This window comes from Mustela putorius, unplaced genomic scaffold (genome assembly GCF_011764305.1).
Source record: "Mustela putorius furo isolate JIRA1106 unplaced genomic scaffold, ASM1176430v1.1 tig00001433_pilon_pilon_pilon, whole genome shotgun sequence".
NCBI lineage: Eukaryota > Metazoa > Chordata > Mammalia > Carnivora > Mustelidae > Mustela > Mustela putorius.
This window is the reverse complement of record NW_025421741.1, coordinates 1,570,819-1,595,154: the sequence shown is the minus strand read 5'-3', so window position 1 is coordinate 1,595,154 and position 24,336 is coordinate 1,570,819. Positions and strand designations below refer to the sequence as shown.

The 24,336-nt window shown below is 58.8% G+C and overlaps 1 protein-coding gene across 2 annotated transcripts in view; it reads left to right on the top strand.

Moving 5' to 3' along the window:
- Nucleotides 1-11,064: 11,064 nt before the first annotated feature.
- Nucleotides 11,065-24,336, top strand: part of GALNT9 (polypeptide N-acetylgalactosaminyltransferase 9) — a 73,091-nt gene continuing 59,819 nt past the window's right edge. The window contains exon 1 of one of the 2 annotated variants that reach the window (XM_004779569.3): nucleotides 11,065-11,477. In XM_004779569.3, the coding sequence (XP_004779626.1) occupies nucleotides 11,237-11,477 (241 nt within the window). In that variant the 5' untranslated portion in view covers nucleotides 11,065-11,236. The remainder of the gene's footprint in view (nucleotides 11,478-24,336) is intronic. The other variant, XM_004779571.3, reaches the window with a different exon arrangement.

Genomic DNA, 24,336 nt, shown 5'->3' with positions numbered 1-24,336 from the left:
GCCTCCGCCCTGGGGGGGGGTCACGACCTCCGCCCCGGGCCGTGAGCGCTGAGGACAGCCTGCTCCAGAAACCCGTGGGCCTCCGGGGAGACGGCGATTTCCACAGGCACCCGGCAAACCCCAGCGAGCAATTTCCTTTGGTAAAGTCGTTAAGAAAATTATATGTCGTGCTGAAATTATATAACTGTTAGCGCAGCTTGTTTAAAAATTATTCGGATTTAATTGATCAATTAGATTAAATTATACAGTCGTGAGGGCTGGCAAAGGCCCAGGCCAGAGCTCGCAGGATTTGAATAGCCCACGCTCCCGGCCCCTGAAGGCCTTGACGCCGGCACGGATTTATTTTTGAAAATGGGGTTGTTATAGGTTATTCCAGTTGGTCTGTTTAAAACAGCGTGCAGGTGGCGTCCCTACACCCCAAGGCCTCGCTGCCGCCGGGGGGTGCACTGAGCAGGCGCATGGTGTGTGCCAGTGGCGAAGGCTCTCCTGGGCCCCGGCCCCCGTTGGCCCCCGATTCCCCACCTCCTCGGGACCCCCAGTCTGCAGACAAGCCTAGAGACGCGGAGCGGCTCGGGGCAGCCCAAAGCCTCCGTCTTCCGGCTTTATTTACCGCTGGGAGCCTGTTTGCTGTCGGCCTGGAGGCGCCCGGCTTTGTGCAAGAGGCACTGTGGCGCCAGTCCCCTTCGGCAGAGCCTGGGACACGGGACCTGCGTTGACAGGTCCCGGAACGGTCGCCTGAGGCATTCCTGGCACCCCGGGAGTGTGCACGTGTACGTGCAGGTGTGCGGGCTGTGGGGCGGGGACCAGGTGGGGCCGCTTTGGCCAAAACACATCCCATCAGGTGAGGGGCGGGAAGAGCTGCAGAAATGTCTTCTTTGCCAGCACAGAAGAGCAGTGAGTTCCCCGAGAAATGAATTCGTGGAGTTGGGACAGTGCAGGAGGCCAGGTGTCTCCCGGAGCTCGGAGCCTGGCCGCTGCCCCCGCCGCCCTTCCCAGCATGCCCTTCTCTGCCAGCCCAGCCCCATCTGAGGTCTTATTAGAGGCAGCTGAGCTCGCCTCGCCTCTCCGGAGCGCACCCGGCCAGCGCCAGCCCCTGCTTTCCGGATCTGCGTGTGCAGACACCCCGGAACTCCAGCCAGGAAGGAGCAACTTCCCAGAGGTAAGCGTCCACCCTCGAAGTCCGCAGCGGCTGCGGGGACCTTGCTGGGGTCCGGTCTCTGCCACCTGCACTCGGCGCTGGGCAGTGCGCGGCCTCGTGCACGGGCTCCTCCGTGGAAGACGTGCGCGGCCCCCCTGCCCTCTGGGCCCTGGGAACCGGAGGCGAGCGTTTGTTTCGCTTCCCCCAAGTGTAGGTGCCGTCCCTGCCCGGGAGCCGTGTCGGAACCGAGGCAGGGCACCAGCGCCGAAACCCAGGAGCCCCACGGCGCCTGCTTTTGGATGACGTGGACCGTCACGGGCTGGACGTGGGGGGCCTCGGTCCGAGCGTGTATGCTCTGGGGGGCGATGACATCAGGGCTGGGACCTGCACAGTGGGAGCGAGTTGTGTAAGAACCTGGCAGCGGTCCCTCGGGTCAGAGACACCCCAGCAGGCAGGGGTGCAGATGGGGGCGCCCACTGGGTTTTTTTTTTTCCAGACATTCAGGTGTAAATGCTTCCCGAGTCAGGCAGAGATGGGCAGTGGAAGCTCAGTCCCGAGGAGCCCAGGGGCTGCACCTTTCCTTTCCTCCGTCCGCACACCCCTGGGGCCCATGGTGGGTTCTGGGATGCACCACGGAGCAGGCGTGGAGCCCCGCGCCCTGCACAGGGTCTCCCCACCCCGGTTCCCGGAGCTGCCCTTCCCGGGAGACACTCCACAAGGTCTGATTTACGAGGGATGTGTAAATGTGGTTTGGGAACAGCTTGCTCCTTCGTACTAAATAAAATGGGAAGGTGGTGGTGGGGCGCCTTGCCTGCAGGTACACTGGTGTATACCGATGGCTGTCATAAATCTGTCCGCACAGTGGCCTTGCTTCGTGGCCTGTCTATGGGGAGTTCGACGAGAAAGCCGGGGTGGGGGAGAGGAATGTCCGTTGTAGGGGTGGGGGTTGCCTGCATCCGAGCCCCACTCCTGCTGCTCACTGCTCCCCAGCCTCCCCGACAGTGCTGGGCTTTCCTGCCGCCAGCTTGGAAAGAGTCCTTGGGAAGTTGACGTCCTTTTGTGACATCCACGGGGACCACAGCTTAGAACAAAAAGGCACTTGCTGGGAGCAGGGCCAGTGGGGTTTTGGACCATTAAGGGAGATTATGTTAGCAAGCAGCAGAGACCCAGCCCACACAAGCTTAACCCAAACAGGAAGCATGTTGATTTCTGTAGTGGAGTTTGTGTGATGGATGCAGCCTCAGGCATAGCTGGATCCAGGGGCTTATGTGATGTCCTCACAGTCTGCCATTGTGTGTGTGTTGGGGGGTGGTAATTTCTTTATCCTTAGTAGCGATACTCTGTAAAGTCACTGCAAGTACTTATTTAGTGGATACTAAATTGTTGCTCCTAGGCGGAAAGCAGGATTAGATTCCTATTAGCTTTTGGTCACATCAATTTCCATCAATTTAATGGATACATAATTTTGTTTAATGTGTGTTTGTTTCAAGACACGTTTTTAATCTACACTGTTGGTTCAGTAACACTGACCTCATGACCAACAGCTCCACGGTCACAGCTCAGCCCCTGAATCCCTCTGCCTGTCACTCAAACGAAAATGATGGGTTAGCTCTGACCAGACCTCCTAGCTCGGCCAGGGTCATGTGTAAGTGAATCGTAGCTGCCAGGGTAATGCTAATCTGATGGGCCGCTTGGTGCCAGCCGGAGCCTGGACCCTGGAGTGAGGCTGAGTGAAGGGTGGTTCCCACAAACAGACACCTGCTGTCCCCCTGCACCACACCCCTGCGTGAGCCATCAGACACATGTCCTTCCCGATGAGTTTCTGTGTGTTCCTATGGAGTGTGGAAAAAAAAAAAACGCATCACAGAGAACATGTGTGGTGCAGACACGGTACAGCATTGTTCGACTTTATCAAAGGAGGAAATGCTGTCGTCTGCCACCCCATGGGTCCACCGGAAGACGGATGCTCAGTGGAATAAGCCAGACCCAGACAGACCAGCCCTGCAGGACCTTGCATGTGCCGTCTGAAAGGCTGAGCTCCAAGAAGCACAGAAGTGGGGCCAGGGGTTGGGGGCTGGGCGGGCGGGCGCTGGGGGGGCATGTTTCCCCAGAGACGTTCTGGGGACTTGAATTATTCTCACCACACGCACAAAACCGTAACCAGGGAGAAGCACTATAACTTCAGTGACAGGCTCAAGAAGTATCAAATCGTCCCATCATGCGTCCTAAGTATCTACAATTTTTATTTGTCAGTTATGCCCCATAAAGCTGAAGAACACAGGTCTTCTTGTGCAGACATCCTGCGGCCGGTTGCTTTGGTGGTAACCACGGCACCGGCACTGGGCCAGAGCTGTGGGCTGGTCCCCGGGAGAAGGAACCCGCCCAGTGCTCAGGTGTCGTCCGTCTGCTGGTGAAGGTACAGGCCGCGCGGTCTGCGGTGTGGGGACACCGTCCGTGCGCTCCCCTGGGCCTGTTCTGTCCCGGGGGCTGTGGGTGGCTGGCGGCCCAATGCCTGGAGCTCATGTGTGGCGGGGCTGCCCCACGCGCTGTTTGCCCCCTAAAGGCGCGGGGTCTCAGTGAGCTGTACAGGACCTCACGGAGCCTGTGCAGTGAACCTGCGGGAACCACGGCCCCGGACCATGGTGGACCTTCAGGGCTGCTGGGTCATCGAAACCTTTCAAGGGACGCAGATGAGGGAGGCCAGGCCAGAGTCGGTGGAAATGAAAGCCATTTTGATGACTATTTTTTCTCTGACAGAGGAAGAGCATCCAGGAGCAGCCTTTTTCCGGCCGAAATGTTCTCTGTGAGCTTTGAGCTACTTCTCCCTCTAGCAGAGAGAGGATCAAAGATGTCTCTGCCGAGGACGGGGATTTCAGGTCCCTGATGTGCTGCTTCCCCTCAGAGGTGCCGGTGCTCTTTGATAATGCCCGGACCCAAGGTCATGTCCCTGCCTGGGCTGCCAGCTGCGGGGACCCTGCATGAAGACCTGTTCCCCACCCCCACCCCGCCGGGCCTGAAACATGGGCGGGCCCCCACCGTCCCTACGCCCCCAGCCATTGGCCACCGGGATGCCCGCCCCCCAGGAAAGGTGAAGCCGGCAGCCTGGTCCTTCACAATGGAGGTCCCTCGCTGGGGGTGCCCAGGTTTGCTTCTTCCCCAGAGTGTGGATGCAGGGGCATGGCCCAAGGTCTTGCTGCTGGCACTGGGTCCTGGCCACACAGCCCACCTGCCCTGCTCCCAGGGGCTCTGAGGCACACGCCCATCCCCCACATACATACACACGTACACACGCACACACGTACCCCTTACATACACACACATACCCTCACACATGTAAGCGTCCCCACCCCCCACGCACACACATGAACACACACAAGCACCCCTTACACGCATGTGTGCACACACACGCCTCTCCCATGCACACCCCACACATGCACACACATCCACCCCCACACACGTGCACCCCTCACACACATGCACCACACACACGTAGATGCATGTGCACATGCACACGTCCTTCGCACACAGGCACACAGGCCACGCACCCCTTCCACACCCCTCTCACACATGCACACTGGCACACTCACCCTCTGTCCCCCTCCCACGAGCACATTCTCATCCTGGCACTACCTCTCCTTTCCTTGACTGGAACCTTCCTGGGGAAGGCAGCTGGTGGCTTGGCCTGCAGACTTGGACTCTCCTGGCCCCCCAACCCCCGATCTTCAGCACACTGTGAACCTGCAACACCTGCAGGGGTAATGGGCTGTGGGCCCAGCAGCCGTCACAGGGGGGCATCGGTGAGGGGTGTCCTTGGCTAATGAATGATTTCACACACATATCTGCTAGCTCTGTGGGGCCATGAGAGGTCAGATTGGTGGCCCAAGCCGGGCGGGGGGGATAGGATTGAAGCTGGGGTTCTGGGTATCATTAGCACCCTAATTTGTCTTCAGAATGGGTCCAAGCTGCCAGTGGGTTTCTGGAGGTCAGTTACGGGGTGAGAATGTGGCCGGCACAGCCCCTGGCTGCACTTCATGAGGCCTCCAAGGGGGACCTGCAGGAGGAGAAATTGTTACCACGTGGGAGCTTGACTTCATGCTCTGGGCTCAGGAACATGAAGCAGAGGCCTGAGACACAGCCTCATCGCTGACTGGGTCAATCATAGATGACAGGATACGCTATGTGGAAAACCCCAAAGACTCCGCCCCGAAGCTTCTAGAACTCATCCAGGAATTCAGGAGAGTGTCAGGATGTAAAATCAATGCACAGAAATCCGTTGCTTTTCTATAGAGCAACAGCAAGACAGAAGAAAGAGAAATTAAGGAATCGGTCCCGTTTACAATTGCACCAAAACCCATAAGATACCTAGGAATAAACCTAACCAAAGAGGAAAAGGATTTGTATCCTAAAAACTGTAGAATACTCATGAAAGAAACTGAGGAAGACACAAAGAAACGGGAAAACATTCCATGCTCCTGGATTGGAGGAACAAATTGTGAAAATGTCTATGCTACCTAAAGCAATCTACACATTTAATGCAATCCCTATCAAAATCCCATCAACCTTTTTCACAGAACTGGAACAAATAATCCCAAAATTTGTATGGAAGCAGAAAAGACCCCAAATAGCCAGAGGAGTATTGAAAAAGAAAACCAAAGTCGGCGGCATCACAATTCCAGACTTCAAGCTCTACTACAAAGCTGTCCTCATCAAGCCAGCATGGTCCTGGCGCAAAAACAGACACATAGATCCATGGAACCGAATAGAGAGCCCAGAAATGGACCCTCAGCTCTATGGTCAACTAATCTTTGACAAAGCAGGAAAGAATGTCCAATGGAAAAAAGACAGTCCTCTTCAATAAATGGTGCTGGGAAATATGGACAGAAGAATGAAACTCGACCATTCTCTTACAGCACACACAAAGATAAACTCTAAATGGATGAAAGACCTCCATGTGAGACAGGAATCCATCAAAATACTAGAGGAGAACACGGCAGCAACCTCTGTGACCTCAGCTTCAGGAAGTTCTTGCTAGACATGTGTCTCAAGACAAGGGAAACAAACGCAAAAATGAATTATTAGGGTTTCACCAATATAAAAAGCTTCTGCACAGCAAAGGAAAAAGTCGACAAAACCAAAAGACAACCGACAGAATGGGAGAAGATATTTACATATGATATTACATATTTACGTATCAGATAAAGGGCTAGTATCCAAAATCTATATGTAACTTATCAAACTCAACACCCAAAAACAAATAATCCAGTCAAGAAATGGGCAGAAGACACGAACAGACATTTCTCCAAAGAAGATATACAGATGGCCAGCAGACACATGAAACAATGTTCAGTGTCATTAGCCATCAGGGTATTTCAAATAAAAACCGCAGTGAGATCCCAGCTCACACCAGTCAGAATGGCTAAAATCAACAAGTCAGGAAACGACAGATGCTGGCGAGGATGCGGAGAAAGAGGAACCCTCCTACACTGTTGGTGGGAATGCACGCTGGTGCAACCACTCTGGAAAACAGCATGGAGGTTCCTCAAAAAGTTGAAAATAGAGCTGCCCTATGACCCAGCAGTCACACTACTGGGTATTTACCCTAAAGATACAAACGTAGTGCTCCGAAAGGGCACATGTACCCCAATATTTAGAGCAGCAATGTCTGCAACAGTTAAACTATGGAAAGAGCCCAGATGTCCATCAACAGGAGAATGGATAAAGATGTTTTACACACACACACACACACACACACACACACACACACAGGAATACTATGCAGCCATCAAAAATTGAAATCTCGCCATTTGCAACAATGTGGATGGAACTAGAGGGTACTATGCTGAGCGAAGTAAGTCAGAGAAAGAAAATTATCATATGATCTCACTGATATGAGGAATTTAAGAATCAAAACAGAGGATTATAAGGGAAGGGAGAGAAAAATAAGAAAAAATCAGAGAGGGAGACAAACCATAAGATGCTCCTAACTCTAGGAAACAAACTGAGGGTTGCTGGAGGGGAGGTGGCTGTGGGGACGGGGTAACTGGGTGCTGGGCGTGAAGGAGGGCACGTGATATAATGATCACTGGGTGTTATATAAGACTGATGAATCACTGACCTCTACCTCTGAAACTAATAATACACTATATGTTAATTGAATTTAAGTTAAAAGAGGAAATTAAAAAAAATAAATTTGTAACAAAGCGTCCAAAAATAATGACTGTGTCTACATCAAGATTCATTGCAGTCATTGCTTGCTTTAGGGTTCCCTGCTGTGTGATGGTTGCATTAAATTTTGGTTTAACAATGATCATGTATTGCTACTCTGGGTAGCCTGGTATCTGGGGGTTGGGGTGAATTTGGAGTAAAATCCTGACCATCTGGAGGGACGCTGTGTGGTCATGAGTGCTTGTCTCCAAAGCACATGGTAGAATTTCACTTCCTAGCCCCACTGTTGGTGTTGAGGAGGCTCATGTGACATCTCTCTGGGCTAGAAGTCATGAAAGGAAATAGCAGGTATCGCATCTAGGCTGGGCACTTAATGGTCGGTACGAGGGCTGCATAGGCTCTCCTCCCTCTTTGGCAGAGCCTTGGGGATGCTGGAGCTACTCTCTGAAGGTTGGTCCCAGAGCGACTAGAGGGGATATGGGGCATGGGTGAGAAGTGGCCTCACATTGTTCAAGGGCCTGAGACTTGAGGATCGCTTGTCACTGCAGCAGAACCTGACCTATCCTCGCCGATGTGCTAGACAGTGAACACGGCATGCCTCATGCATGGGCTGAACTGGGAAAAAGAAATGCCTTGCTTTCCATGAGGCAGGAGGGAACTGCTTTAGGTTCCGCCAATTTTCAGCTTATGGTCCAGTTTGGGGCCCAATTTGCGGCCCAGCTCAGAGGACATTCCGTTCAGACCTGCGTGTGGTCTCAAGGCCAGACTCCCAGGGCAGTAAAACCTCTTTAACATCAGAGACCCTGGCATTTCGCTGAACTGGTGTCTCTTTACATTCCACTACCCCATCTTCCCATCCCCTGCACCAGCACGGCAACTCTCCCAGGACCCGTCGATGCCTTCACATGAAACGCTGGCAATACCAGGAGACCTTGTCCTACACCCACAAAGCAGCACTCTGGACCTCGGACATGCCTGGGGCTCCTGAAGGGCTGGCTGTCTGCCTGAGGTCCCTGAGAGGCAGGGCTTTGTGGTGGTGGGAGGGGTGCATGTACCACGAGCAGGTGTGTGTACTCAGACACTGGTGCCCCCCAGTGGGTCTGCCTCTCCTTCCATGGACACTGCCTCCTCCCACAGGATTGTGGCACACCTCATGGCAAGCATCAGTGTGGTTGACAACCCAATACCGGCTTGCTGTACTACCAGACTCATTCCCTCTCCGCAGGGTCTCCCACATTATCTTTTTTATTTTTAAAGATTTTATTTATTTATTTGACAGATCACAAGTAGCAGGCAGAGAGGCAGGCAGAGAGAGGGGGAAGCAGGCTCCCCGCTGAGCAGAGCCTGATGTGGGGCTCAATCCCAGGACCCTGGGATCATGACCTGAGCCGAAGGCAGAAACTTTTACCCACTGAGCCCCCCAGGCGCCCCGGGACCCCACATTTTCAAAGTGCTTGTATCTGGAATGAAATATTTAGCCGAACATCGATGCAGAGTTTGGATGTATTGTTTCCTGCTAAATTTCAGGATGCAGTACAGTGTATTTACATGAGTGAAATAATGTTTTCTCCTGCAAAACCACTTTAAAATCACTTTCAATAAACATATAATGAAAAGTGCTTGATTTTTTTCTTGAGCGACAGTAGCTAATAAATTGGATTCTGGAGCCAAATTGTCTGGGCTGGAATCCCAGATCCATGCTTTGCCATCAGCATGACCTTGGGCATGGCATTGGTCCCCTTGGTGACTCAGTTTCCACTTTTGTAGAATTAGAGGATACCAGGTTACATGGGAATGTGACTGCTGTCAGTCTCAGTGTGTTAACTGCCATGAGGGACCCAGAACGGTGCCTGGTACCTCTTACCACTGTGTGAGTGTGAGCTTTCCGTATTATTATTCTCAAAGCTATCCTTGTAAAATTGGGAAGCATCTTACCACCTGGCATTTTATAAACAGAAAAAAATATGGCATTTCCTCAGAAGGGACATGGGATTGGCTCTTTCTCAAAAACAGACCCGTGTTTATGAAACTAGCTGCATCGTAAGACTCTCCTGATAATTAAAAACAGAATTCCCAGGCTCCTCTCAGAACAAGTGCTTTACACGGTAAACACTCTGGAGACAGCTGGCCCCGAGGCCCAGCAGCTGGTTCCTTCCTGCTGGTGGTCGGTCCTCTGACTTTCTTGAGACAAATGTCCTGAGAAAGAAGAGAAAGCGTGGATGAGGACGAGGAGAAATGGGTATTGCCGCTCTCACCAGAATCCACCAGGAGGCACAAATGTCCACGCTGGGCAGGCTGGCCTGCCTGAGGTCACGAATGTATGTTAGAGAAGACAGGAGGGGTCAAGAGTCCGAAGACCCTAACATGCCCTGACACACAGCTACAAGACAGACACCCGTACAAGTGCACTCACGGACACACAGACACAGGCGCACACGCTTACATAGCCAGAGCTGCCTGAAGCCCAAGGTCCTTGTACTCACCCCTGTACACTGGGGACCCAGCACCGGAAGGCAGCCAGAAGCAGACAGACAGGAAGCCCTGCCTGGGGGTGCTCACCGCGCCCGCTCTGTGGGATTTGTGCAGGTCTTTCCCCCCTCATGGCCCAGCTGCCTCATCTGTAAAAGCCTGCGAGGGGCTGGCTCCCCAGGAAGGGCGGTGGGGCGTGGGCGACGGCCAGGTTTGCTGTCCCCTGAGCACGGGAGAACCTGGCGCCTTGTGGTCTGAACCTTCTTTCTGGCCAGTAGGGTGTCAGGGACAGCCTGGTGGGGCTTCTAGGTCCCCCTGAATCCCAGGCTCCCCGTCCACCCGCCCTTGAACTCAGCTTTTCCCCCCTTTCAGCTCCTCGACAGGTATGGGGGGGACTGCAGGGCTGGGGGTAAGGGTTACGGGGTTGGGACTGGGGGGTGGAGGTCGGGGGGAAGGAAGCGGGGAGTTGACTCCGTTTGGCCTAGGTGAACCGGGAGACCGCGGAGGTGACTCTGACCCTGCTGCCCGCCCTCCTCCCCACAAAGGCGACCCCACCCCAGGCCCATTCACACAGACAAGGCGGCCTTGACCAGGCACTGCGCTAGGCCTCACTTCCTGGGGTTAAGGTTCGGGTTTATTTGGGGAAAAGAGGCCTGGGAAGGAGGGTCCGCGCAGCATCCCCCACCCCCACGGCTTCCGCCCTGATGCCCTTGGTCCGGGTCTCCAGAGCGCGTAGCCCCGCCCCGCCCCTCCCCTCCCGCCACGCGGGCGGGCTCGGGGCAGCCGGAGCTCGCCCCGGACTCTGCGCCCCCGGCGAGGGGGCCGAGGGCGGTCCCGACAGGGGCGGTCCCGGCGGGGGGCGGGCGCGGAGGCCCCGCGTGCATGCTGATGAGCTGGGCGGCCGCGTCACTCCGCACCGGCGCCGTGGCTGCGGGGCGGGCAGGAGCCGCACGGCAGCCGGAGCGCCCGCCGGTGCGCGCCTCCCTCTCCGCTCCCGCCCGCAGGCCCGCCCGCCGCCCCCCGGGACGGGGCCGCGCCCCTCTGCGGAGGATGCCGGCTGCCCCCTGCGCGCGGCCCCGGGCAGCCCCTGCGCGCGGGGACCCCGGGCGGCGGCGGCCCGGAGCGCCGAGCGGGCGCGGGTGGTGCTGAAGGGACAGCTCCCGGCGCGGGCGGAGCGCGCAGACCCCGGCCCGAGCCCCCCAGGCCGCAGCCCCCGCCCCCCGCCCCGCCCGCAGCCCCCCCCCCCCCCGCCGCAGCCCGGTGCCCGCAGCCCGGTGCCCGCAGCCCCCGGGCCCCACCCCCGCCCGCGCCCTTCCCCCACCCCGCCCGCAGCCCCCGCCGCCCCGCGGTCAGCCGGGCTGGCTCATGGTCCCCGAGGCGGCGGGCCGGGCGGAGGCTGCTGCGGCCGCTGGGCCCACGGGGATGCCCCGAGGGTGAGGCAGCCCCCCGCTTCCAGCCGCGTTCATGGCGGTGGCCAGGAAGATCAAAACTTTGCTGACGGTCAACATCGTGGTGTTCGTGGGCATCATCCTCTTCTCCGTGTACTGCCGCCTGCAGGACCGCTCGGAGGGGCTGGTGCAGATCGTGCGCAGCGCCGACCGCCGGGTGCGGAGCCGGCACGCCAAGGTGGGCGCGCTGGTGGACCGCGAAGCCATCCTGCAGCGCCTGGACCACCTGGAGGAGGTGGTCTACAACCAGCTGAATGGTGAGCCGAGGCAGCGTCCCGCTGGGAACAAAGGGGCTGGACGGGGGGGACTGGCACACGGCGCGGAGGATGCCGCCGTGTGTTCCAGCCACTGACACCCTCGCTGACCCCAGGGCCTAATGGCCAGCAGGGGCTGGGATCAAACTCCTTCCGTGTGACTTTGGGTGGAGACTGGGTAGGAGGCAGATAAGGAAGAGAAGGGGTCCCTTTAGCAGAGAGCGTTGGCTGGATGGCCACTCATTCGTTCACTCCCCCAGTGGACCCTTGAGAACCAACCCCTCAACCACACATGCAATGTCTCCAACTTATTCCCTGAGAGAACTTGAAAGAACTTCTCAAGAGGGTCTAGGACTTGCTTTAAGAGCAGGCAGTGCCTGGGTCCAAGAGTGAGGGGGCACGTTCGGCTTTCCTAGAAGCTGTGGGAGAGGAGGTCTTCGCCTGGAGCCTCTCCTCTCCCTCCTGGAGGATGTGGAGCCTGGAGGAGGGCAGGGCTGCCCTCGGAGATTGCTGTCGTGGTGTCTTGAATGCTGGTGGGGAAAGATGCCTCCCTGGGACCCCTGGGCCTGTTCCACCTCCTATCCTGGGGAGGTGCAGGACTTCCTCCAGAAAGTGTTGCTGTGGGGCAAGCACGAGGCCAGGGGCTGGTGACTCCTGGACAGAGAGAGTCAGGGGTCCAGCAGGGGCTTGGCCAGTGTTCACTCCCTAGAGGGACGCTGGGCTGTGATGCATGGAAGCCCACAGCCCTCGGAGCTCCCGCAGCAAGCCCAGCTCCTGGGATGAGCTCCTTACTTCTTCCCCAGAGGTGTGAGCCCCTTGCAAGGGTCCACATCAGTGTGACTGAGGGTCAGGCGGGGTCAGGCTGGGAGGAACGGGTATTTTTCCACTTTGGTATGCAGCAGACGGAATAAAGTCCCTGCCACTTCCTGGGCTCTCTCTGTGCTGAGGTACAAGGAGGAAGGAGAAAAGTTCGTGTGTTTACCTCATTAGTGGGCTTTTTCCTTCTGTTCTGTGCTATTCTGGTTTCTGCACCGGCAGCCCCAGCAAAGCTCGTCGGAAGCGTGGGTAACAGGCTCTGGGCGGGGGTGCCTGGGAGCTGGACTGCACCAGTGGGGGTCTGCGTGCTTCCTGCCGGATGGGGGTCTTCTTGAGGCTTCCTGTGGGAGGAAGCAGCAGCCAGAGACCCAGGGGCTTGGGGACACAGTGGAGGAGGGCACTGTCCACATGCAGCCGACTGCCTGTCTGGGAGGGAGCAGAGCGTCCTCTGAGTCCTGGGCTCCCTCCCGCTCCCAACCCCAGCCCCTGGCTCCTGGTTCTCCTCCAGACGTGACTTCCCCTTTGGTGAGTGAGCTCTGTGGCTTTTCTGATCTCTCCTGTGCCACCGAAGCCACGAGGGGAGAAAAGTTTGGCCCGACTGCCACTTGGCTGCTGTGGCGGGGTGACGGATCTCTGGAAGCCGTGCGGCCCGCTGACAGCACCTAGCTTTACTGAAGTGTATTTGCCAGGGTGTTATGGTCTGTTTTATGGGGAGAACCGGAGGATTATATAAAAACATTGGCAGCATACTGGGTTGTGTAACATCCTGACGCCCAGCTCAGCGCTGCGAGCGGCTCCCCGCCTCGCCCTTCAAGGTGAGAGGAAGCCAGCTCCGCGTGGCGCAGCCCGGGGCCTCGGACACATGGTCCTGACAGTAGCAGGATGTCGCCAAGGGTTTCGGAAGAGACCCTTGCCCACCCAGCCTCTCCCCTCTCTCTTTCCTTCACCCACCTCTCTCTCCAAGTGTGTCCCCGTCTCTCTGCCCCGTCCCTCTGTCTGTCTCTCTCTGACTCTCGCAGTATGTGCCTGTCTGTCTCTGTGTCTTGGTCTGTCTTTCTCTCTCCCTCCTCCTCTTGCCCGCTCCTCTCTAATGAGGGTGCTGCTCCCCACTTCTAGGCCATGTACCCAACACAATGTCCCCCCCAGGAGTCACTCGGTATCTGTTCTTGGAGACAGGGAGAGCCAGTCTCTCCTGCATCTGGGGTTGGTCCCTAAGGAGAGCCAGTGCAGGAATGAGTGGACATTTGCCCACAAGGGGCCCTTTGAAAGCAGGGCTTAGCCCCCCAGCCCCGCGCTGGCTCCCGTGTGATGGGTACTGCGGGCAGCCGCGCTTCCTGTGACCGCCTGTCCCACTTAGAAATGACCCCTGGGAGTCTCCACCGAGTGTGGGAAAGAGGGAAGGCATCCAAACCAAGTGAACGTCACTTCTGTTTCCTCAGCCTTGAGTGCTTCCTGGAAACGTCTCTCCTGGCTCACGGGAGCTGGGGGGAAGGCGAGGTGTCTGGAAGCAGGAGGCTCTCCCCATGCCCTTTCTTCTCTGTGATGTCTGAATGCCCTAACAAAGACCTGGCGACCGGGGTGTGCCCAGCCAGGGTCTGGGTGGAAATCATCCACCCCAGGACTGGGGAGAAAATCATCTTTCAGGAAATGTGATGCAGTCACATCCTGTGTGTACATGAGACGTTGGCTTCTAAATTCAGCGCTCAAGGCAAGAAAAAAAAATGTTTATAGCCAAAACTCATCCTTCTGGATATGTTCGTCGCACATGAAGTACAGCTTCCACGGTCGTGTGTGCGTGGCTGGTGCGGGGCGTCTCGTGATTGCGGATTTGAGAGCCTCCAGCCCATGAGGGCATCGGGGAGGGCATGTCCTCATTTGGCTGCCTGGCCAGCAAGCCGTCTGTCCTTAGGAGTGCAGCCGTCCCGGGGGCGGGGCGGGCAGGGGAGAACCCACGCGCACTTCTCTTTCGCAGGTGAGCTGCCACCAAGCAAAGCGTGTGGCCCCATGTCTCTGCCGTTGTGGTCATGGGCGTTACAGGGTGCGAGCGTCACTGGCTAACAGGCCTCCTGCCCAGCAGGACGCGGCCTCCTCCCTGTGGGGGAGAAGGTGCCCGTCACTTGGCCGCCTCCCCGTTTCGTGCCTCCTGACGCGTTCTTCTGACCTTTAGGGGGCGTGGGTCTGACTCGTGTGGACCCTGGAGGGTGAGCTGTCCGTCATGGGTGGCTGGCCTCTGTAGACGGAGGTACTTTCTACGATTCAGTTCACCCCCACTATCTCGACCCGGCCCTGCCCAAGCCTGTGCAGCTGGAGGGCAAGACCCAGGTCTGGTGTGCAGACAGACAAGCCTAGAGCCTGCGGGAGAGCGAGGCTTGCCCGAAGTCAGCGGTGGCCGCGCAGAGGGCAGCACTTACGTTAAAATGATCTGCGTCTCTACTTCGTCCCGCGGTCAAGTTAAAACAACAGAGGGTCCAGTGGGTCTCAGGCCTCCAGGGTGTGGGCAGCCCTCACCGCCAGCCACTCGTCCTCCTCTGGGAAAGAGATGATTCTGACTCTGCTTCCCCTCGAGTTTCCGAAAGCCGCGTGTCACTGACGCTGTCTTCACCCTATTTGTGCGCGACGCCTGCCTGGAACTCATCTGAGGGTTTGCCTGCTCCGTGTGCACCTCTAACCCCGGGGTCCCTGGCCGGACCCTGCGTATTCTCGGTGCTCTGTAAATATTTGTCAAATGAGCAAGTGAGCAGATCTTTCTCTGAATAATTCGCTGCTGTGCTAGTGAATTTATTTAAAAAGCTGCAAATCAGCCCCACACCCACAAGCCGGCGGTGACCAGAATGAGGAAGACAAGACGTGGGCTCAGGTCCAGTCCAGCTGGGCCGTGCTGTTGCCCCGGGGCTCCGAGCCCAGTGCCATGCTCTGGTGAAAGGCCTGTGTAGGGAGATATTAGCAGAAACCCAGACTCTGTCCTTGCAGAGATCGGGAGATTGAGACAGACCGCAGAGGGGAATAAGTCTCATGGTGACAGTCAGTGTCACTCAACTCTGTGTCCTTCTTTGGCAAAAATCCTGTCCGGCGTGTGGCCCCTGCCTGGGCTGTGGCTCTGCCCTGGGAAGCCTGGTCTGTGGCGGACCATCTGAGCAGCCACCGGTCCCTGGAGGACAGGGGTGGCCAGGTGTTAAGGGGCGCGTGTCCGCGGCTGCAGGGTCCCCGATTTCTGACCAGGAGGCCAAAATCCTACCAACGCTCTGAGCATGCTGAGTTTTGATAATGAAACCCTCGCTGAGCTGCAGAGGCGAGGCAGAGACGGCGGACTGAGACGGCGGACTCTGACCCAGCGTTGGCCTTGCGCGTCGGGCCGCAGACGAGCCACGTGTAGGTGTCCCGTGTCTCCCGCTGTGCTGTGTGCCTCACCGACTGGCCACGCCACGGCTGGGAAGCGGAAGTAGGGAGCCTGTCCGGAGACCCTCCACGCTGCGGTGAACCGTGCGTCGCGGGCGGAGGTCTCGGCCCGCCACAGCCCTGACTGAGGAACAGAAGCTGCGTGAGGACCACAAGGGGGTCTCACGCCCCCGGCACATTCTGTTTGCATCCTCCAGTGATGAGTAAATCAGGCCCTGAGAGCCTACAGAGGATGGTCTTGGGGGTCTGAGGACACCCAAGGGTTCCTGGAGCCGCCAGGAGTGTGTGGGCAGGCACCCTCACCGCCACCGGCTGCCTGCCCGCACACTGTCCCCTGGGAGCCCCGCGTGCAGAAAAGGTGCTGGTTTCTGGAGGGAGGTTCCGGGCTTTTCTGTGCACAGAAGCAGGTCCTCATGGGAAATGCTCCAAGATAATCCCCAGGTTAGGGAGTGTGCATTCCGCCGGAAAGCTTTCCCGTTCGCTGCGTTTCAGTCCCACCGACGGCTTCCCGCTGGGTCCGGGGGCCTCTCGAGCTTGAGCTCCTGGTCCTCATCTTCCCGAGCCCTGGGAGCTGCACTGCTCTGCACACTGGCCGTGGCTGGCCGTGGCCGGAGAGACGGCGCGGTGTGTCTGCGAGGCCTGGGGGGTCCTGGCCGGTCAGGCTTCACCGTGGTGGCGGCAGGAACTCGGCAGGCCCTTTGTCCCCAGGTCTGCGTCCCTCGTGCCCCTTGTGTCCCTCCTGTTCTGCCACTGTTGAGTTCCTACGGCGAGTGAGAAACTGGGGCATCTGCCCGGAGCCGGGCCTCCCGCCGACACCAGGGCAGGGCCGCCTGCCGTTTGGTGGGACCTGTCCTTTCTGTCCCCCTCCGGCTGCCCTGTGCATCGCCTGCCGGCCCCATCCAGCCAAGATGAGGCAGAGAGGTCCAGGCCACTTCCCGGGCTCGGGGCTCTTGTTTGGGAGCAGCAGGCGGCAAGATGCTCCAGCCCGTGATAAACACCTCTCCTGGCTCTCGGGGTAGGAGGCGGACCCCCCAGCCCTGGCTCTGTGTGCAGACGTGTGCCTGCAAATCCGCAGCCACACTTCTAGGAATAATTCATGCCGGCGGTGACCCCAGGCTCGGAGGAGCGGACTAAGTGATTGCATTTACAATTCAGCTCCGCAATCTGCATATTTCAAAGGCTCTACTTTCTGAAAGGACAGTTTATCCTTTGTTGCCTGAAGCACGACGAAAATAAGTTCTTAGATGTTTCCCTATCCGGTGTCCCGCAGAGGCATCCTCGGCTGGGATCCACGTCTTAGGACCACAGTTCTCTCCCCTGCCAAAGGGCCCAGTGGGCTCCCAGCGGCCCCGCCTCCCGGGCCCACCTGCCTGGTCCTCGGGGTCAGGTCCGTCCTGACTCGCTCCTGCCACCGTGGGTGTGGGCTCCCAGAGGCCTCAGCAGTCGGCGTGTTATTCCTCAGTGAATAAGCAAAGTGCTTTCCTTCCTTGAAACGCTGTCCCAGGGCCCGGCACTGTGCCAGGGAAACCGCGTGGTGTGCGAGGCGTCAGGCCAGCGGTGGGTCCTCACGGGGCTGCACCTGGGAGGTCCCGGTTAGAAGTGGGGCCCGGCTGCGGGGCCCGACTGGGTGAGGGGTGGGGGGGCGCGCGGGGGTCGGCAGGGACACGGGAGGGGGGCACGTGGTTGAAGCAGGACAGGGGGCGTGTGCTAGAAAGTGGGGAATGGGGGATGCTGAGCACGGAGGACACGGGGTGGGGGCTGCAGGGGTGGGACGTGGGACACAGGCGTGGGAGCGTGTGGCAGAAGGCGGAGACACGGGGGTGCCGAGCACAGGGGGCGAGTGTGTGGGTGAGGCCTTGGCCGTGCGGGTGGCTGACTGGCCTGGCCACGATGCCAGGGATGTCCAGAGGGGCTGTGGCACGACCAGTTTGTGACCTGCCAGGTGTATCGGAGGAGGGGACGAGGGCAAGCAGGTCGAGGCCTCCCCAGACCGCCGTGATCTTCGATGCCTGCTGTGTCCTGCTGCTCCTGAGAAGATGGGGCATTCGCAGACGTGTTTCTGCGGGACGGCGGTCCAGGAGTTGGGGGCTGGAGAGTCGCCGAGCGGCACCGTCCTTCAGGCAGTGAGGGCCGCTTCCACGCTGTGGACGAAGGCAGGCCAGGTCCTCTGAAGCCCTGCGAGGGCCCTGGGGTGGCAGGGGGGACGCTGCCCAGCGGCCCCCACCCTGGCATTGGCCTGAGAGTGACGCACGAGTGGACAGCGTTGACCTGACCGGCTCCAGAGGGTGGGGCACCGGTCACACGCAGCAGGCCCCTGGGCGTTCGGTGGTCAGCGGACGGGGGTGCCACGTGTCCACAGCACCCAGCCCGGGCCCGGCACCTGGGCAGCATGAGCCGAAACCCAACTGTGTGTTGTGTAAACACAAATCATGTCTTTCACAGTGTTAAATACATCTTTAGAGTGTTCCTGGGAAGATCATAAGGTTTTTGCCCAGGTCCCCTGAGGCGGTGGTGCCGGGGCCCCCAGGGTGGCTCGCCTCTGGCCCCAGCCTCGCAGAGGCCTTCACTGTGGCTTCTGCTGAGGTCCCCCGGGCAATCTCTGAGCTGATCCCTCCAGTGTGTTCCAGGCCGAACCAGAGGCAGCAACACTGCACGGCGACGTGCCACGTGGACCTCCCCCTCGTAGTTCCCGCGTCCGGTGAGGAGGCACGGGAGGCAGAAACACAGGCAGATTTCCTCTCCTCTTGCTGTGACCAGTGAGCACGGATGTGGTGGCTCAACACGGCATGTACGAATTTTCTCGATTCCGGCGGTCGCAATCCACCACGGTTCTCCCTGCACCAAAATCGGGGTGTCTCTGGGGCTGGCTCCTTGTAGAGGTGTGGGGGGAGGAGTCCCAGCGTCCAGGCCCCTGTGCCTCCCTGCCTCTCCCTCCTCGGACTCTCTTCCACGTTGAAGGCCCCGCGAGGGCCTCAGCACCACCGCCCAACCCCCATAAGCCAGGACCACCTCCCCAGCCCGGGGTCAGCTGACCAGCAGCCTATTCTCTTCACCACGTGGTTGAGCTGTCCTCGGGCTCTGGAGCTGGAGGCTGCCTCTGGGCCGACCACAGGAGGCGCACTATCCACCATCCAGAGAAACGCTAAGGAGCAAACTAAGGTGGGGAAGGACAGCGTCCCCAAGACACCGGCGTCTTCGCTCGGTGCCCGACGAGGCTTTGGAGACAGACCGGCTTGTAAACGAAAACTGAAGTGTAGGCAGAGCATGCGTGGGTGGTGGGAAATGCTCCAGGCCCAGCAGGTGTCAAGGTCCTGGGGCAGCGTGGGCTCAGTGCATTGGCAAGAGGGCTAGAAAGTTGGTTGGGGGAGTCTGTGCTGGAGACCCATCAGGGAGCTGTGGCTGTCGCTCAGGCTGCCATCCCGGACCAGGCTGCGTGCACGACAGAAGTTCCTTGTCTCATGGCTCTGGAGGCTGGTAGTCCAGGGTCAAGGTGCTGGCAGGACCGGTTTTCGGAGGGAACACTCTTTCTGGCTTGCAGATGGCCTTTCCTCTGTGTGCACACGGTCCTGGTCTCTCCCTCTGTGAGGTCAGTCCTCGCACAGTCCTGCCGCCCTCTCGCAGGGTGCAGGTGACCCGGCGGTCTGTTGCGTGGAAGGGGCGGGCAGGGAGAAGTTAGACCCCGCAAACGTGCTGCTCTATGGGGAGGAGGAGCAGGCAGATGGTTCTCCGCCCGTGTCGTCTCCCAGCTCGGGCTGCCATGTGCATGGAGCAGGGTGCCCAATGGCACCCTGGCCTCCACCCGTGATGTCAAGGACACCCCCTCCCCACAGTGTCCAGTGTCCCTGGGGGACTCCCGCTCGCCTTGAACAGGGGCGACGCAGGTCAGCCTGAAGTGAGGGGTGGGTGGCATTTCTCAGACAGCGGGGGCACGAGGGTGCAGGGAAGGAGCATGTCCCGAGCGTGTGATGGTGGCGAGACCCCAGCTCTCGGGGCCGGTTCTGGGGCAGGAGACAGGGTGGGAAGTCTGGGGTTCTCTTCCGATTCTGCTGTTTTCTCAGGGAGGCATAAGCCAGGTCATCGGCCGGGGGTGGAGGTCCACACTCCCCCCTCCTCCTTCTTTCTAAGGTCGGGCCGCAGCCGTAAACGCATGTTTGAAAAGCACGTGTGTGTTAGGTTGTGTTCAGTCTGCGCGATTCCTCTCAGAGCAGCGGCGCGACAAGTGCGTGTCAGGTGACGGACGGGGGCCCTGGGAGGCTGGGGGATGGCCCGGTCTGCAAGATGGAGATGGTGGTAGGGGTGAGGGGAGGGGGACGGGGGGGGGGCAGGAAGACTGGGAGAAGGCCCAGAGGGAGCAGGGAGCGGGGGCCGCTCGGCCGCCCTGCCCCCCCCATCTGGGGAGGAGTGTGTCTCCGGCCTCCACCCCCATCCAGGCGGTTCCATCCAGGTGTCTGCTGGGGGCACAGGTGGGAGGCTGGGGAGCGATGCAGCAGGCTCCTGGGCCGGGGTGGGGCTCCCGGGGAACCTTCTCAGGGGAAGGTTGCCCCCCTCCCCACACCTGGCCCCTCCCAGCCCCCACGTGGCTGAGGGAGACCCCAGGATCGGGTCTGGTTGGACTCTGTCCGGCACACCTGGTGTTTACAGCAGCCGCAGAGCGCCTAGGGCCCCGACCACACCGCCCCCAAAGCCACCTGGGGGAAGGTGAGCTCCCCATCACCCGGGCCCGGGCAGGTCAGGTGCTGGCCGAGGTGGGATTTGAGTCGGACATGTCTGGCTCTAGGAGCCCTGCCCTGTGCACCCCGCAGGAGACGGGAGCAGACGTGAGCTTAGATCGGCGCCGTGTATTACAGCTCCTGCCTCTTGCAGCAGGAAAAGGGACTATTTTTATTTTTAACAGAATGGTTCGGTCAGATGGGCTCTGCATGCAGCCCGGGTCTGAAACCAGCAAGCCTTGACTTTATTTCAGAGAAACGGCCTGGCTTATGCAGGGACTATTTTCACACCATTTCAAGCAGATTGTGGAAAATGCCTGTTAATATTCTGCGTGCTTGAGCACTCAGCGGTGGACACAGAAGCAAACACGCTTATCTTAATTGGTAGGAGGAGGCTGTTGTGGTTAGAACGCGGGCTGCGGCCACCCCGCCCCTCCCCGCCTGGGTCAGGTTGCTTCCTTGCTTCCAGCTCCTTCCCCCACAAGGGGGTCAGAGTCATGTCTGCAGAAGAGAGCGAGGGGTAAGCCCTTGGAGGGCCGCCCAGCTTGTGGGCTCCACTCAGAACGATGAGAGGCTGCCACGGCCACGGCTCGGCCTGCTCATCTCCAGGGCACCCATCTTCCCAGCCAACCCCAGTGACCAACCTGGGAGTTCCTCTCCTGCTGCAGCCCACGGTGCATGGTGCCTGGGCTTCCCCGGCTAGCTGTGGGGGGCCTCGGGGAGGGGCTTCATCCAGTTCACACTTCTTTCACAGAAAGCTGGCTCAGATACGGGGCCTTCTGAGAGTTTACAGTCAGGTGGAAGGTAGTGAGTTACCAGTAGTGCAGAAATTCGGTGCACAGGAGGGAGAATGGGGGACATTGATGGGGTGGTCCGGGGGCTTTATGGAAGGGTAGGTGTTTGAGCTGTACAAGGAGGCGGATCTGGGTCCAAAACCCAACTGGGTGGCCTTGAGCAGGTCACTTCCTCCCTCTGCCTTGGTTTCCATGTCAGTGAAAAGGGGAAGAATGATTATCCTCTTGCATTTAGATCTTGAGGAGATTAGATGAGAGAATGCATATGAATGGGTCCCCTGGGTGGCTCGGGTTGGCAAAGCATCTGCCTTCAGCTCAGGTCATGATCTTGGGGTCCTAGGATTGAGACTTGCCTGCTCAGCAGGGAGTCTGCACCGCCCTCTCCTTCACCCCTCCCCCTGCTTGTGTGTTCTCTCACCCTCAAATAAATAATTTTTTAAAAAGATAATGCATACAAAGTGTTTAGCAAAGTGCCTGACACATGGTTGGTCTTCAGAAATGTGAGCAAAGACAAAGAAAGAAAAATAGCTGAAATTGGGTGGTATTTGGACAGGTGGATAGCATGATGCCAGACACATAACCGGTTCTTAATAAATATTTGTTCACTGGATGGGTGAAAAGATGTTTGAGTGGTGGATGAGTGGATGTGTGGGTGGATGGATGGATGATGGTTGGATGGATAAGTAGGTGGATGGGTAGTTGGATGGATGGACGTGTGGGTGGATGGGTGAGTGGATGAATGGATAAGTGGGTGGATGGATGGAAGGTAGATGGATGGGTAGATGGATGGACGGACGGATGGGTGGGGTGGATGGGTGGGTTCGTGGATGATGATTGGATGGGTAGGTAGATGGATAGATGAATGGATGGGTAGATGGATGGATGGATGGACAGACGGACGGACGGATGGTTGGATGGATGGATGGATGAGTGGGTGGACGGATGGATGGATGGATGGATGGACGGACAGATGGACGGATGGATGGATGGATGGATGGATGAGTGGGTGGATGGTTGGACGGATGGATGGATGGTTGGATGGATGGGTGGATGAGTGGGAGGGTGGATGGCTTTGGGAGGAGATCCTGCACAGTGAGAAAAGCCAAGCATTGAGAAGGGAAACAAGTCTCCTGAATGGCGGAGGATACTTGTCCAGGAGGAAGACAGAAGGCCAGGAAGGCAACTCAGACCTAGATGTTCCCATGTGCAAAGAGCCTGTCAGGTGCAAGTGTGGGTCTGATGGCCTCATGTCTAGTGTGGCTCTGGCAGAAGGCTGTTCCCAGTGGGGGCAGAGACATGGAACTGTAGGCACCACCCAGGGCTTCAGCTCCCCCTGAGAACAGGGGTGTGGGCAATGTTCTCCTTCCCAGAGCTGCAGAAGCTCAGGTGAGGGGAAGAGACAGCTAGGTGTTTGAGTCCTGCAGAAATCATGGGGCCAGACTCTAGACCTTCCCCATCTCCCCTCTCCTGAGGGTCCTGCCAGTTGCTGGGAGGGCAGACACCCAGCTCCGGCCTCTCTGTCCCTGACGAGGGGCCTTTGGGGCCAGAGGGCACTCAGTGGGGGCTGGCTTAGACCAGGCATTGTTTGCACCCCAGACAGACAGCTCTTCTGGCCCAGGACGGCCCACCACTGAAGGCCCTGTGCCTGGATGGGGATTCTGGGGAATAGAGGGGTGCCCCTGGGGGTGTGTGGGTCCCATGAGAGAGCCACTGTCACCTTAACTCAGATGGGGAAGCCGACGCTCACAAAGCTTAAGTATTTTAAGCACAGTCAGGACGTGGGTGAAGGTGGGGTTGCCAGGTAGAGCCAGCCCAGACGCCTGCCCGGCAGCCATGAGGGGCGTCTGCGGCCCGGTGGGCTCAGGTCGGCGGAGGCATGCGTGCCCCTGTGGGCTCAGGCTTCCACTTCAGGCTGCAGAGCTGTTGCCGGGATGACTGACACCTCAGGGAGTGCGGGGTGTGTGCGCTCGGCCTGAGAGAAGCATGAGTTCCGGGGGACAGAGGTGGACTCCAGTGACGGAGGTGTGTGCCCCAGACTCCGCCACGGGAGCCCTCCGTGCAGTGGGATGGCATTGAGGAGGCGGGTCTCTGAGAGGGGGCGGGCTCCGATGGGCCCTCCATGCGCCCTGGGAGCCTTCCCTGGGGGCGTCGGTGGCCTCGCAGGAAGAGGAAGAGACGGATGTCCGTTTCTCACTCTGGACAGACTGTGGGGGACACGGCAAGAACTTCCGGCCAGGGAGCAGGCCCGGAAACAGGCTCTGACCGGGAGGCACACCCGGCCTTGCTGTGGACTCGCGGCCTTCCGAGCTGGGAGAAGTGAGGGCGTGCAGGCACCCCGCGTGCGTGTTTCCTACGGCAGCCTGGGCGGGCTGAGACTTTGAGACGGGGACACTGGGTGGAGTCCTGGGAGCAGCACCCACGGCTCTGGCTCTGTGTCCTTCAAACTGGGAGCCCGCAGTTGCCTGCCCCCAGTCACTCCACCACGCGTGCCTGCATTCTCTCCCTGCACCTGCTGCGGACCCGGTCCTGGGGCTGGGGCAGCCAGCGAGGCAGGCAGTCCCCCGCCGCCCCCCGGGGTCGGGAGGCCCGGGGAAGGAGGAGCCGGATCCTCTGTCCCCACCCGAAGGGGCACCCGGCCAGAGCCAGCCAGACCCTCCGCTCCCTGGGGTTCGGCCCTACATCCCCACATCTGTCCCCAGAGCACGGGCCCTCGGTCTCCTCCTGTTCTTGGTATCCCCCGCATTTCCCGGGACATTCGGCAGTCGGGACCTGAGCAGAGAACCCAGCCTGGCGCAGCCAGAGCACATCTATCGTCAGAGGCCGGGGACCTGACCATGCAGCTGCACGGGGACCCAGGTGGCTGCTGAGGGACAGGACACCCGACTGTCCCTGTGCTCACTCCCCAGCAATCAGGAGACCCAAACCGGAGCCAGATGGAGCAGGCCACAGGGCAGGCTTACAGGGAGGCAGCCAGGGAACGCATTTTGCCGGATATTTGCATTCCCTCCTTGTTTTTTCCTGCTTTGGCCCCGTAAATATTGCCATTGCAAGTGAAGATGTACCCAGTGCCCGGCGGGTCTCCGTGACAATGTATCTCACAGGCTTCACCACGTCCTGCAAGATATTCATGGCTCCACGGTTCCAGAA